At 40.7% G+C, this 15,990-nt stretch overlaps 1 protein-coding gene across 1 annotated transcript in view; it reads left to right on the top strand.

The window, feature by feature from the left end:
• LOC143785673 (heparan sulfate glucosamine 3-O-sulfotransferase 2-like) overlaps positions 1-15,276 on the top strand; it is a 66,298-nt gene extending 51,022 nt beyond the window's left edge. The window contains exon 2 of the mRNA XM_077274733.1: positions 13,823-15,276. Coding sequence (XP_077130848.1) covers positions 13,823-14,441 — 619 coding nt within the window. The 3' untranslated portion in view covers positions 14,442-15,276. The remainder of the gene's footprint in view (positions 1-13,822) is intronic.
• Positions 15,277-15,990: the final 714 nt, after the last annotated feature.

The following is a 15,990-nucleotide window of genomic DNA, read 5'->3' as shown; positions in this document are numbered from 1 at the left end:
TGGAATCCCATAGGATTGCATGGGAATGCGGTTTTTAAGCGTTTTTATGCATTTCCGCTATGGCATAAAATGCAGCAGAAACGCATAAAAAGCGCAATGTGGGCACACAGCCTTAGAAATCATGTGATTCGTAGATTGTGTGATTTCTATTAGTATCACATGATTTGTAATGGCAAAAACTCCACCAAGAAATGAAATATGCAATATCATATCAGTTTTATACCAGAGGAGGAAAAAACAATGGAGGTCAATGAGATAATCGCCACATACTGCCTCAAAAAATACTTTAGATTAAGGGGGAAAAGGTTAATATTACTCTGCTGACCATTAGCAAACATCTGAGAGCAGGGACATTATATATATATATATATATATATATATATATATATATATATACATATATACATACTGTATATATATATACTGTATATATATAGAGAGAGAGAGAAAAAAAAACCCAACCAGCACTCCTGATGTGAACACGTGCATGCTGGAAACCGCATCATATAGATAAAAAAGAACAGCAGCACATGTACATGAATCTAGGCCATGTGAAAACACAGACAAATATTCAATATAAACTATACTTCTCAAAAATATTTTTTCAAAATTTGTTTTTCATAAAACTTACAGTAATAGATGAAATGAAGATTATGCACTAAGAATCTTCATTTCATCTATTACTGTAAGTTTCATGAAAAAAAAAATTTGAAAAAATTTGTGAAAAAATATTTTTGAGAAGTATAGTTCATATTGAATATTTGTGTTTTTACATGGCCTAGATTCATGCACATATGCTGCTGTGTTCTTTTTTATCTTTTATCTATCTATCTATCTATCTATCTATCTATCTATCTATCTATCTATCTATCTATCTATCTATATATATATATATATATATGCGTGGGTGTATGTATATATATATATATATATATATATATATATATATATATATATATATATATATATATCCAGGGGCTCCATAACCAAGGTCCAAATTTGGGCTCTCCATGAACCTAGTTGCGATGAAACAACTCATCAGGTACCCAGGATCACATCGGAGGGGCCTAGTGGCGGTGACAGAGGGCTTCACCATCTAATCACTTAACCCCTTAAGCCCGTATGACGTACTATACCGTCGAGGTGGGGTGGGCCTTAATTCCCGGTGACGGGATAGTACGTCATACGCGATCGGCCGCGCTCACAGGGGGAGCGCGGCCGATCGCGGCCGGGTGTCGGCTGCATATCGCAGCTGACATCCGGCACTATGTGCCAGGAGCGGTCACGGACTGCCCCCGGCACATTAACCCCCGGCACACCGCGATCAAACATGATCGCGGTGTACCGGCGGTACAGGGAAGCATCGCGCAGGGAGGGGGCTCCCTGCGTGCTTCCCTGAGACGATCGGTACAAGGTGATGTACTCACCTTGTACCGAACGTCTTCTCCCTGCAGGCCCCGGATCCAAAATGGCCGAGGGGCTGCATCCGGGTCCTGCAGGGAGCACTTCCGGGTCGGAGCAGGCTGCAGATGAAAGCTGCAGCCTGCTCCGATTAAAGTATGATCGCAGATCTGATAGAGTGCTGTGCACACTATCAGATCTGCGATCTGTGATGTCCCCCCCTGGGACAAAGTAAAAAAGTAAAAAAAAAAATTTCCACATGTGTAAAAAAAAAAAAAAAAATTCCTAAATAAATAATAATAAAAAAAAAATATTATTCCCATAAATACATTTCTTTATCTAAAAAAAACAAACAAAAACAATAAAAGTACACATATTTAGTATCGCCGCGTCTGTAACGACCCAACCTATAAAACTGGCCCACTAGTTAACCCCTTCAGTAAACACCGTAAGAAAAAAAAAAAAAAAACGAGGCAAAAAACAACGCTTTATTACCATACCGCCGAACAAAAAGTGGAATAACACGCGATCAAAAAGACGGATATAAATAACCATGTTACCGCTGAAAACGTCATCTTGTCCCGCAAAAAACGAGCTGCCATACAGCATCATCAGCAAAAAAATAAAAAAGTTATAGTCCTCAGAATAAAGCGATGCCAAAATAATTATTTTTTCTATAAAATAGTTTTTATCGTATAAAAGCGTCAAAACATAAAAAAATGATATAAATGAGGTATCGCTGTAATCGTACTGACCCGACGAATAAAACTGCTTTATCAAATTTACCAAACGCGGAACGGTATAAACGCCTCTCCCAAAAGAAATTCATGAATAGCTGGTTTTTGGTTATTCTGCCTCACAAAAATCGGAATAAAAAGCGATCAAAAAATGTCACGTGTCCGAAAATGTTACCAATAAAAACGTCAACTCGTCCCGCAAAAAACAAGACCTCACATGACTCTGTGGACCAAAATGTGGAAAAATTATAGGTCTCAAAATGTGGAGACGCAAAAACTTTTTTGCTATAAAAAGCGTCTTTTAGTCTGGTTTCACACTTGCGTTTTTATCTGCATGCGTTTTTTAAAAAACCCGCATGTGTGAAAAAATGCATGTAAACGCGGTAAAACGCATGCATTTTTATAGAAAAACACAAGAAAACAAGAAAAAAACAAAAAACCCTAACCCTACCCCTAACCCTACCCCTAACCTGAAATACGTGGCACTGAAATATACGTTTATATACGTATATACGTATATAAGTGCCACGATATTTCAGTGGCCACGTATATAAGTGCCACGTATTTAAGTGCCACGTATTTAAGTGCCACGTATTTAAGTGCCACGTATTTACGTGCCACGTATTTACGTGCCACGTATTTTTCAGTGCCTGAAATACGTGGCACTGAAATACGTGGCACTGAAATATCGTGGCACTGAAATATCGTGGCACTGAAGTATTTACGTGCCACGTATTTTTCAGTGCCTGAAATACGTGGCACTGAAATACGTGGCACTGAAATACGTGGCACTGAAATACGTGGCACTGAAATATCGTGGCACTGAAATACGTGGCACTTAAATACGTGGCACTTAAATACGTGGCACTTAAATACGTGGCACTTATATACGTGGCACTTATATACGTGGCACTTATATACGTGGCACTTATGACTGTCAGAAAATGTTCAGTAAACGGTTAGGGGTGAGGTTAGGGGTAGGGTTTCAGGTAGAATTGGGGAGTTTCCACTGTTCAGGCACATCAGGGGCTCTCCAAACGCGACATGGCGTCCAATCTCAATTCCAGCCAATTCTGCGTTGAAAAAGTAAAACAGTGCTCCTTCCCTTCCGAGCTCTCCCGTGTGCCCAAACAGGGGTTTACCCCAACATATGGGGTATCAGCGTACTAGGGACAAATTGAACAACAACTTCTGGGGTCCAAGTTCTCTTGTTATCCTTGGGAAAATAAAAATTTGGGGGGCTAAAAATCATTTTTGTGGGAAAAAAAATATGTTTTATTTTCACGGCTCTGCGTTGTAAACTGTAGTGAAACACTTGGGGGTTCAAAGTTCTCACAACACATCTAGATAAGTTCCTTGGGAGGTCTAGTTTCCAATATGGGGTCACTTGTGGGGGGTTTGTACTATTTGGGTACATCAGGGGCTCTGCAAATGCAACGTGACGCCTGCAGACCAATCCATTTAAGTCTGCATTCCAAATGGCGCTCCTTCCCTTCCGAGCTCTGTCATGCGCCCAAACAGTGGTTCCCCCCCACATAGGGGGTATCAGCGTACTCAGGACAAATTGGACAACAACTTTTAGGGTCCAATTTATCCTGATACCCTTGTGAAAATACAAAACTGGGGACTAAAAAATCATTTTTGTGAAAAAAAAAAATTATTTTTATTTTCACGGCTCTGCGTTATAAACTGTAGTGAAACACTTGGGGGTTCAAAGCTCTCAAAACACATCTAGATAAGTTCCTTAGGGGGTCTACTTTCCAAAATGGTGTCACTTGTGGGGGGGTTTAATGTTTAGGCACATCAGGGGCTCTCCAAACGCAACATGGCATCCCATCTTAATTCCAGTCAATTTTGCATTGAAAAGTAAAATAGCGCTTCTTCCCTTCTGAGCTCTGCTATGCGCCCAAACAATGGTTTACACCCACATATGGGGTATCGTCGTACTCAGGACAAATTGCACAACAACTTTTGTGGTCTAATTTCTTCTCTTACCCTTGGGGAAATAAAAAAATGGGGGTGAAAAGATCATTTTTGTGAAAAAATATGATTTTTTATTTTTACGGCTCTGCATTATAAACTTCTGTGAAGCACTTGTTGGGTCAAAGTGCTCAACACACATCTAGATAAGTTCCTTAAGGGGTCTACTTTCCAAAATGGTGTCACTCGTGGGGGGTTTCAATGTTTAGGCACATTAGGGGCTCTCCAAACGCAACATGGCGTCCCATCTCAATTCCAGTCAATTTTGCATTGAAAAGTCAAATGGCGCTCCTTCCCTTCTGAGCTCTGCCCTGCGCCCAAACAATGGTTTACACCCACATATGGGGTATCAGTGTACTCAGGACAAATTGCACAACAATTTTTGGGGTCCAATTTCTTCTCTTACCCTTGGGAAAATAAAAAATTGGGGGTGAAAAGATCATTTTTGTGAAAAAATATGATTTTTTATTTTTACGGCTCTGCATTATAAACTTCTGTAAAGCACTTGTTGGGTCAAAGTGCTCACCACACATCTAGATAAGTTCCTTAGGGGGTCTACTTTCCAAAATGGTGTCACTTGTTAGGGGTTTCAATGTTTAGGCACATCAAGGGCTCTCCAAATGCAACATGGCGTCCCATCTCAATTCCAGTCAATTTTGCATTGAAAAGTCAAATGGCGCTCCTTTGCTTCCAAGCTCTGCCATGCGCCCAAACAATGGTTTACACCCACATATGGGGTATCAGCGTACTCAGGACAAATTGTACAACAACTTTTGGGGTCTATTTTCTCCTGTTACCCTTGGTAAAATAAAACAAATTGGAGCTGAAATAAATTTTGTGTGAAAAAAAGTTAAATGTTCATTTTTATTTAAACATTCTAAAAATTCCTGTGAAACACCTGAAGGGTTAATAAACTTCTTGAAAGTGGTTTTGAGTACCTTGAGGGGTGCAGTTTTTAGAATGGTGTCACACTTGGGTATTTTCTATCATATAGACCCGTCAAAATGACTTCAAATGAGATGTGGTCCCTAAAAAAACATGGTGTTGTAAAAATGAGAAATTGCTGGTCAACTTTTAACCCTTATAACTCCGTCACAAAAAAAAATTTTGGTTCCAAAATTGTGCTGATGTAAAGTAGACATGTGGGAAATGTTATTTATTAAGTATTTTGTGTGACATATGTCTGTGATTTAAGGGCATAAAAATTCAAAGTTGGAAAATTGCGAAATTTTCTAAATTTTCGCCAAATATTCGTTTTTTTCACAAATAAACGCAAGTTATATCGAAGAAATTTTACCACTAACATGAAGTACAATATGTCACGAGAAAACAGTGTCAGAATCGCCAAGATCCGTTGAAGCGTTCCAGAGTTATAGCCTCATAAAGGGACAGTGGTCAGAATTGTAAAAATTGGCCTGGTCATTAACGTGCAAACCACCCTCGGGGCTTAAGGGGTTAAGCACTATGGTTGCTGTTTGCCATGGCATATAAGAGGTTAAACTGCAAAGCTCAGAGCTAGCTCCAATGTGAAACTAGCTAGCCCCAGCTCAATACAAATTTGTGTGCTATCCGCAGGGTGGATGTCGGGAGTAGTGGGCAGATGCCAGGCAGTGGGCAAAACTGATCAGCATCAGGCTACCTCCTTCTCTTGGGCCCATCATCTGCCATCATTAGAAATATTCCACTATCTGAAGTCAGAGAAATATTTTTGGAAACAATATGACATGTTTGAACAGGATTAATATCAAACTGGGATGAGATAACTGGATGAATGTACTGGTATATGTCTGCCGTACTGGCACAAGGGTGGGAATCTATAAGAGGATCTCTCTAGGGTCAGCCTCTTGTTGCCTCATTTACAGTAACAATGTGGTTTATACCATTATAAGATCCACTGCTCAAGCACATTCATTCCCCAGGGCTTGTTCCATACAGTGCTACACAGAAAGAAGTCAGAGACGGAAAATGCAACTGGATTTCAGAAATATATTCCATTGTTTCTACGTATATTTATTTTATTAATACTATAGCTTTTTAAAGGGAATGTGTCATCAAAAATGGCTTATTGGTCAAATCAGGTTTTTAAGTAAATTTTTTTGTTAAAATATTTGATTTTTTTTTTCAATTTTAGTTAAAATTATATATGCTTAAAAAAAATGAAGTCTTGCAATTTTCTCACTGGCCTCTATATAAAGTAGATAGCACAGGATCCACCATTCACAATAGGTGATGTCACAGCTCACCTCCTCCTCATGTACAATTACTGATAACACCTCTATATACAGTAGATAACACAGGATCCACCATTCACAATAGGTGATGTCACAGCTCACCTCCTCCTCCTGTACAATGACTGATAACATCTCTATATACAGTACATAATACAGGATCCACCATTCACAATAGGTGATGTCACAGCTCACCTCCTCCTCCTGTACAATTACTGATAACACCTCTATATACAGTAGGTAATACAGGATCCACCATTCACAATAGATGATGTCACAGCTCACCTCCTGCTCCTGTACAATGACTGATAACACCTCTTATACAGTAGATAACACTGGATCCACTATTCACAATAGGTGATGTTACAGCTCACCTCCCCCTCCTGTACAATGACTGATAACACCTCTATATACAGTAGATAACACAGGATTCACCATTCACAATAGGTGATGTCACAGCTCACCTCCTCCTGTACAATGACTGATAACACCTCTATATACAGTAGATAACACAGGATCCACCATTCACAATAGGTGATGTCACAGCTCACCTCCTCCTCCTGTACAATGACTGATAACATCTCTATATACAGTACATAATACAGGATCCACCATTCACAATAGGTGATGTCACAGCTCACCTCCTCCTCCTGTACAATTACTGATAACACCTCTATATACAGTAGGTAATACAGGATCCACCATTCACAATAGATGATGTCACAGCTCACCTCCTGCTCCTGTACAATGACTGATAACACCTCTTATACAGTAGATAACACTGGATCCACTATTCACAATAGGTGATGTTACAGCTCACCTCCCCCTCCTGTACAATGACTGATAACACCTCTATATACAGTAGATAACACAGGATTCACCATTCACAATAGGTGATGTCACAGCTCACCTCCTCCTGTACAATGACTGATAACACCTCTATATACAGTAGATAACACAGGATTCACCATTCACAATAGGTGATGTCACAGCTCACCTCCTCCTGTACAATGACTGATAACACCTCTATATACAGTAGATAAGACGGGATCCACCATTCACAATAGGTGATGTCACAGCTCACCTCCTCCTCCTGTGCAATGACTGATAACACCTCTATATACAGTAGATAACACAGGATCCACCATTCACAATAGGTGATGTCACAGCTCACCTCCTCCTCCTGTACAATGACTGATAACACCTCTATATACAGTAGATAACACAGGATCCACCATTCACAATAGGTGATATCACAGCTCACCTCCTCCTCCTGTACAATGACTGATAACACCTCTATATACAGTAGATAACACAGGATTCACCATTCACAATAGGTGATGTCACAGCTCACCTCCTCCTGTACAATGACTGATAACACCTCTATATACAGTAGATAACACAGGATCCACCATTCACAATAGGTGATATCACAGCTCACCTTCTCCCCCTGTACAGTAACACTGTTATCTCTGCTGTCCTGCCCTTCCATCAACACTGCCTGTCCGGAGATGTCTCAGAAATCACATTTATGTCTGTCGTGCTTACAGAAACTTGAATTCACTCTGCAGTGAGATCAGAGCAGGGTGTCGTTACATCTCACACAGGAGTAGCCAAGAGCAAGAAGGTTAATCCTTTGTAAGATGTAATGAAAGATCTCACTACTGAGTGAGTACAAGTTTCCTTGGGCACAGCAGACATAAGTGTAATTACTGACATCTTTATATTCTCAGCTCTGGGCAGGCAGTGATGGGGGAGGGCTAGTTCAGCAGAGGTGAAAGTGCTATGACAGGAGATTGGCAGATAGAAGGGTTTACAATGCGACACAGCTAAATTCAGCTGCGCTGACCCTTGCCCCACACTGTTGTGACTGTTACGCTGAGTCACTTCTCAAGGACAAGCCGTGAGATGAGATAGTCAAGGAATCTGACATCAAAAGCCAGGAGGCAACTTCAAAAAAAGAAGGAAGAGACAAAGTCGTAATCAGGTAACATTCTGAGGTCAGAATACCAGGAGGATAGTGGATCACCGCATAAGGGGTTAAACAGACGGATGGTCAGAACGAGGTCCAAGGTCAGGCAATGAAAGATAAACACACAGGATGCTAATCACAGAGGGAGAAACCACAAAATAGCTGAATGCATGTCTGACAGAGATCTAGGAGTAACAGCCCAGTTAAGTAGCCTGGCAATCACCTAGTACAATGAACACCTGAAGACAGCCAGCGCCTCCCAGTCTCAGATTGGAGAGCGGAACTGTCAAACAATAAACTGAAAGCTCAGCATGCACTAGACTGGATGACTGAGCAGTCAATCAAAGTACTGACAGCTTCATCAAGCCACATTACCAGATTGGATGGTTGAGCTGTCACTAACTGCATCCCAGACACACTGAGGGGTGGAACCATGACCTTATCTGAAAGGTGTTAGTCACCCCTGCTCTACTCCCAGCTCTTTGTAATCATGTTGGAGGTTATACCTCAGTATTAGAGTTGTATGTCATTTGTCTCACACACTGAAAAACCTGCTCTAAGCTATGGTGGGGTGTGGTCTTTTTCTGCTGTATGTTTCCGTCTGTTTATGATTGGGCAACGTCATGCAGGGACATGCAGGGAGAAAAAGTACACACGCCCAGTAAAAGCTATTGTTATGACAGTGTAGCAACTCACTCAGGAAAATAGATAACATACTAAAACTACAACTGACCCTGCCAATTCCTGTTCAGACTAGAGATCTTTTCCCCACAGTCCCTAGTGGTTCCTGCGTGCGCTGAGATAGCCCTAACCACAGAGGTGACGATGGCAACTTGAACCGATGCTGCATGAGCAGATTGCAAATTACCTACAGAAGGGAAAGTTTGCTGAAATAGAAAGATCCCAGAGTGAGTAAAACAAACCACGTTATACAAAATAAAGGATTAAGCATGTAGTGTTATGGATTATGCCGCCTACTTCCTAAAAAGAAACAGAGGATAGATGCAGGTAAAAAATATGACTGATATTAAACTAAAGCAATATAGCTCGACATTCAAATGAGACTATCACCAGCAGGAAATACTAGCAGGGGGAAAGTACAGTATATAAAGCCGCACCCAAAAGGTGATAGGGCAGACAAATGAGTAAATGAAAACTGAGAACTAAGAACACTATACGTGTTCGAAACGCGTCCAGTTACTCAAGTCATCACTTCCTTCGGTATGGACCGGTTTGTCAAGCAGCTTATTTTTTAACTTGTCCAAATACAGACTTTTGATTTTATTTCCTGAGCTGGAACCTTCATTTTCATGCTCAAGTACCTGGCGTCAAGCAAAGACGTTTCCGTGCTCAGATCAAAATTCTCATGGGCTGTGAGAATAACATCATATGGGTGAGCTAAATTATTTCCCTTTTTCAGTAAATGAAAACACCTGTTAACCTGTTATCCTAAAATTAGATGGTGGCCCGATTCTAACGCATTGGGTATTCTAGAATATGTATGTAGTTTATTTATGAAGTTTTCAGAATAATGCAATTCATACACAGGATTTGGCCGGCCGGGCATGACCAATTAGCGAAGCATGGTTCAAATTCCGTGCCAATTCGCGGCCAGACTGCGCCTGTCGTTGATTGTTCGCGGCCGGCCGGGCGTGACCAATCAGTGAAGCCAGAGCCGGCTCCAGGTTTTTGAGGGCCCCGGGCAAAAGAGTCTCAGATACACAGATACAGCAGAGAAATATACCACAGCCAAGTAGCATATAACACAGCCCACGTAGCATATAACACAGCCCACGTAGCATATAGCACAGCCATGTACCATATAGCACAGGCCACGTAGTATATAGCACAGGCCATGTAGTATATAACACAGCCCATGTATCATATAGCACAGCCACGTAGTATATAGCACAGCCACGTAGTATATAACACAGCCCATGTAGTATATAACACAGCCCACATAGTATATAACACAGGCAACATAGTATATAACACAGCCCACATAGTATATAACACAGCCACGTAGTATATAGCACAGCCCATGTAGTATATAGCACAGAGACGTAGTATATAACACAGCCCACACAGTATAAAACACAGCCCACGTAGTATATAACACAGCCCACACAGTATAAAACACAGCCCACGTAGTATATAACACAGCCCACGTAGTATATAGCAATGTGGGCACCATATCCCTGTCAAAAAAATAATTAAAATAAAAAATAGTTATATACTCACCATCCGGCGGCCCCTGGATCCAGGCGAGGCGTTTAACGATGCTCTTTGCGACGCTCCGGTCCCAAGAATACACTGCGGTCTCGCGAGATGATGACGTAGTGGTCTCACGAGACCGCTACGTCATCATCTCGCGAGACCGCAATGCATGGCCCGGAGCATCACAAGGAGCGGGAAAGGTGCCGGAAGGTGAGTATATAATTATTTTTTTATTTTTTTATTACTTTTAACATTGGATCTTTTTACTATTGATGCTGCATAGGCATCAATAGTAAAAAGTTGGTCACACAGGGTTAATAGCAGCATTAACGGACTGTGTTACACCGCAGCATAACGAGGTGTAACACAGCCATTAACCCTGTTTGAGCGCTGACTGGAGGGGAGTATGGAGGGGCCGGGGGCACTGACAGTAGGAAGGGGCGAATTCGTGGCCGGACTGTGCCCGTCGCTGATTGGTCGCGGCCTGCCAGCAATTTCCGTGAGACAGACAGACGGAAGTGCCCCTCAGACGATTATATATATAGATGACTGAAGCAAGGATAACAGAAACTAAACACCCAGAGAAAATGTGTATCTGATGCAACTCGGCGGACAGAGAAAACGACCACAAAGCACAAAAATTTGGTGAAAGACCCTTTTTAAATGTTTTTTTCTCCAGGACACTGGAGGGCCCTGGTGTGGGCAGCTGGGCCTCACACAGCCAATTCTACACCTGATCCAGCAATGTTTTTTGGGGTACTGCACAACAGGGAGAGGTGTACACAGAACGTATGGCACAGCACAGCACACCTGTTAAACAGTATCTGTCACAAGATCAAAAGCAGCCAGCTTTTGCCCTTGTTTTTTTTCCCACTGCTCCTCTGAATAGTCCACTTTTTTCTTTTAAATTCAGCCATACTGTTCAAAAGATGTGAGCCTTTATATTTAGTGCTAATTTTGATGGTATTTACAAATGAGGTATTGTTCATAGTGTAAAAATGAAGAGCAGAATGAAGACACACCCCCGAGGATCCTGTTAGCCACACCTCTTTGATAAAGACCTTTAAAAAATTGCATTAAATAGAAAGGTTCATATCTCTGGACCTGTATGCCGAGTTTAAATTAAAAAAAAATAAAGTACTCAGGCGAAGATCAGAAATAGAATAAGAGCAGACTTTTTTGTCCTAATGACACATCTTCTTTAAGAGTACCAGAGAGAAATTCCAATTTTTGTTCTCTATTTTTCACTATTTTATTTTTCTTTCTCTTTTTTTTTCTCTTGCTGACTGTTGACTTTGACTTGAGTTTTATTGCAGTGTGTTTAATATATTGTAGTGGGCCGGTAGTCCATGGGGAAGGAGAAAAGGGCTATCTGGCTTATTTAGTCCACCCCCTCATTGCTGAAGAAGAATCTCTGTTTATAGTGCCACTCAAGCAGAGAAAGCAAATATCGCCTTAACTGATGGCTTCACATGAGCGGCTGCAGTAATTTCCAGTCTGCTTCTTTCACAGTGCGGATGCGCAATACATGGATAAATCTTCATCCCGACAAGCTTTTGATTAGGAAATAATTGCAGCAGCTGTAGCTTATTATGAGGTTTTTTAATGAATGTAGCTTGCTTTATCTAGGTTGGAATTTCACCTCAAATTAATTACTTTGAGTCAAATTAACTGCACATAAATGCCTGTCTCAGTAAGGCAGAGACCAGGGTAGTAGATGGCGGCACACATACATCTATAGTGGATACTCTGTCTGTTTTAATGATTTCTAGCTCTGTCGGGTGCAAAGAGGGCTGTATGTGTTTAAATTCTGCTTCTCGGGTGGCAGACTGGCAGTGTGTTGATTAATTAGGACTAGCCCAAGTCATGGGAGCGAAGCAGCTGTCACTGCCGGGAACGATAGCTTTGACAGTCCTAGGTTGCGTCTGAGTAGCGCACGGATCTGGACTTTGAAAATCTGAAAAATGTTTTCCCATTAACCTGTTAAGAACAATGCAACATCTTACATATATGTCTTGTATGTCAGGGGTGAACTCGGACAGAAGTGGGCCCCTGTTTGTGAGTCCTTTACATTCATCATAATGCACAAGCCACTTGCTTTGGAGGTGAATGTTGGCACTCTTAACTCTTCCAGCTGCACAGGTTACATCAATGACGACTGGTCGTTGTGGTTAGAAAACCAACTGGAGACCAAGCTACTAGACCCAAATTGATACTACTAACACTGTAAAGCTTTATGCGCCCATCAATATTAGTGCCTGGGTTTGTACTGCTCTTAGTAGGGCTTCCTTCAAGGTTTCCCAATACACTTAACTGTACACTTGGTTTCATAGAAAAATATTTCTGTTGGATTTTCTATGCATATACCTACATCAGATACTACAGAGATATTCTCTTTGCCTATACTTATTCTATTTTGCTAGATACTGTGCCCAACAGTTTCTCTACGGCAGTTTTGCTCTGTGTAGTTGTACAGTCTTCATGAACTGCTGGTCCTCCTCTGGACTCTGTCGGGCACATGAACCTTTCAAACCTCTACAGTTTTCTCAAAACTGAAAATAATATCCATAAGGATAGCACCTGATGGTCTACACACAGTGTTATAGGGTTTTTCCCAACTGTAAAAATTGTTATCCTGCTTATCACCTGGGCTCTGACCATTGGTATCCCCATTGATTCCAAGAATGGGGTTCTGAATTGCCCGTTAGTATAGAGTATGCATGTCTCCACTCCAAAATGTCTTTTTGATTGCTGATGATAAGCTGTTTGAGAGTCCCCACACTTGGATTAGCTCCCAGTTCTTGGGCTCTAGAAATATGCAAGTGTGGAAGAGTAATAACTTGCCCGATTTGGAATAACCCTTTAAATTATCATAGTTCGTGGTAGCTTTGTCAAGGTCATATTACTTTTGTAAGTGAAAAGGTCAGATAAAATCAAAACAAAATACAAAGTAATTTTAGATGGAGATCTGGTGTCCTTCAAGATATTCAATCTCCAGGCTCATGCTGAGATGGGATACAGTCGGGTGCTCTTTATCTGGTACTATTGTCCCCCAGCTAAAATTTGAGAAAATCCAAATGAAATCAGCATTGGTATTAGGTAAGGTAGAGAGACAGAAGATTTCTCTACTTCAATGTCTCTGGGTGATGAGACAAATGGAAACATAATTTGTATATCTACTTCTATATATTATATTCAGATATTCAAGTGTTTTTCTAAAATGGGCTTAAATTGTAAGGGACAATTCATATTTTTAATTTTTCAATTTTTCTTCTCCTTACATACAGAAATCTGATGCCTCGATCACTGGATCACCAGATTACAGTGGAGAAGACCCCGAGTTACTTTGTGACAAGGGAAGCCCCTCATCGGATTTCACACATGTCACCCAGAGTCAAACTGATTGTGGTAGTCCGTAATCCTGTCACTCGGGCAATCTCTGATTATACTCAGACTCTATCCAAGAAACCGGACATCCCCAGCTTCAGTGAGTTGGCTTTCCTTAATAGGACAAGTGGGGAGGTGGATACTTCTTGGAATGCCATTCGGATTGGACTCTATGCTTTACATCTGCAGCCCTGGCTTAATCATTTCCCAATATCCCAAATGCACTTTGTAAGTGGAGAACGACTGATCACAGATCCAGCGGGGGAGATGGCAAGAGTACAGGACTTCCTTGGTCTCAAACGTCTGGTTTCAGAGAAACATTTCTACTTTAACAAGACTAAGGGTTTTCCATGTCTCAAAAAGCCTGGTGGTGGAGGAGCACCTCGTTGTTTGGGTAAATCTAAGGGTCGGGCTCATGTTCAGATCAACACTGAGGATATAGAACAGTTACGAGAATTCTATAGACCCCATAACATTAAGTTCTATGAAACTGTTGGTCAGGACTTTCACTGGGAGTAGGATATCATTCAAAAGCCATGGGACAAGGAAGAAAATGGTTATAAAAAAAAGCACAGGGTAACGAGAAAAAGTTTTATCCTGTGGACAAAAAGGACAGCAAGAGATGTAGACTTAAATCTTATAAAAATATGATCTAAGTCAAAACAAGTTTAAAAAAATCTAAAAATCTTAGCATTACTGAAATCTTAAACTTTCATGAATAGATTTGTCCCTCATATCAAGGGGACATGAAGCACGGTGCACTTTCCTCTTCCAATGAAAGTACCAGAGAACATGGTTCATAGATGGAGCTCAAAAGCATTAGAACTAAAAGGTCCCAGGACACTAGACATGATAAACTATTCTTCTATGTTGAGATCTGGGCCCTCAGTGGTCTTCTCCAAAAACAAATCTCTAACCTATTGAGAAAATCTCAACAAAAAAGTTTTATGTAACAGATTGTAATCAAAATAAAGATATTATTTAAAGATTCAGCTCTAATAAAAGGAATGACCAAGATTTCGGCATCATTAAAGAAAGTTACTTTGAATTCTCTCTTACTTCGGGTTAATACACATTGAATGAATGTTTTTTTCTAGAAAACGAGGTAGAATTTGGGGCAAAAAAACTTGGTAAGCAAGCTCACAATACCACTGTCATGTTTTTCTTGACATTGCAAGCTGTCAATAAGAGAGTCTCCTCCATTTCATAACCCTAAAGACAAGTTTCAAAAATCCCTTTGTAAAAAGACAATTCTCCAAACAGGTTTCTAGAAGGTCTCCCCTTTTCTGGAGTATTACAGCTTTATAATTTTGGTTGTCTGCATCTGAACAACTTAAGAAGCTAATAATAGAAAAGTATTTTTTTAATGGAGAAATGTTATAGTTCTATTTTTTTTATTAAATTTGCCACCAGCTTTACACGCAGACATTTCATTAAGAAGAAGAAACATGCTGTCCAAGCAAAATCATTCTAGCAATTGGAGACGGTCCACACATCTTACTCATTGATTAAAAAGTATACTTAACCTTCTATTGTGTGTTCCATTCAAAGTTAGAGATAAAAAATTCTGATACCCAAAATACCTGAAAACTTACGAGATGTACCACCATTCATAACAGCTGTACCAAAAATTGGCCATAGTTATCAACCAGTTCACTAAAACATCTCAAACAGATGTCAGTCCAGCCTTTGCTTGAAGTTTTGCATTGAAGGATAACTCAGTCACCATCTCTTGTGGCAGCCTGTTCCACTCATTGATCGCCCTCACTGTCAATATGTTTTTTTCTACCTTGCAAAACCTCCAATTGTTCTAAGGGCATGTGCACACGTTGCGGATTTTGCTGCGGATTCGCAGCAGCTTTCCATGCGTTTACAATACCATGTAAACCTATGGAAAACAAAATCCACAGTGCCCATGCTGCGGAAAAACACACGCAGAAACGTAGCGTTGTTTACTCCGCAGCATGTCAATTCTTTGTGCGGATTCCGCAGCGGCTTACACCTGCTCCATAATTGGAATCCGCTGGTGTAAAACCGCAGGTGAAATCCGCACAAAATCTGCAAAAAA

The sequence above is a fragment of the Ranitomeya variabilis genome, chromosome 7 (genome assembly GCF_051348905.1).
Source record: "Ranitomeya variabilis isolate aRanVar5 chromosome 7, aRanVar5.hap1, whole genome shotgun sequence".
Taxonomy (NCBI): Eukaryota; Metazoa; Chordata; class Amphibia; order Anura; family Dendrobatidae; genus Ranitomeya; species Ranitomeya variabilis.
The sequence above is the reverse complement of the archived record's forward strand: the minus strand, read 5'-3'. Positions and strand labels throughout refer to the sequence as shown.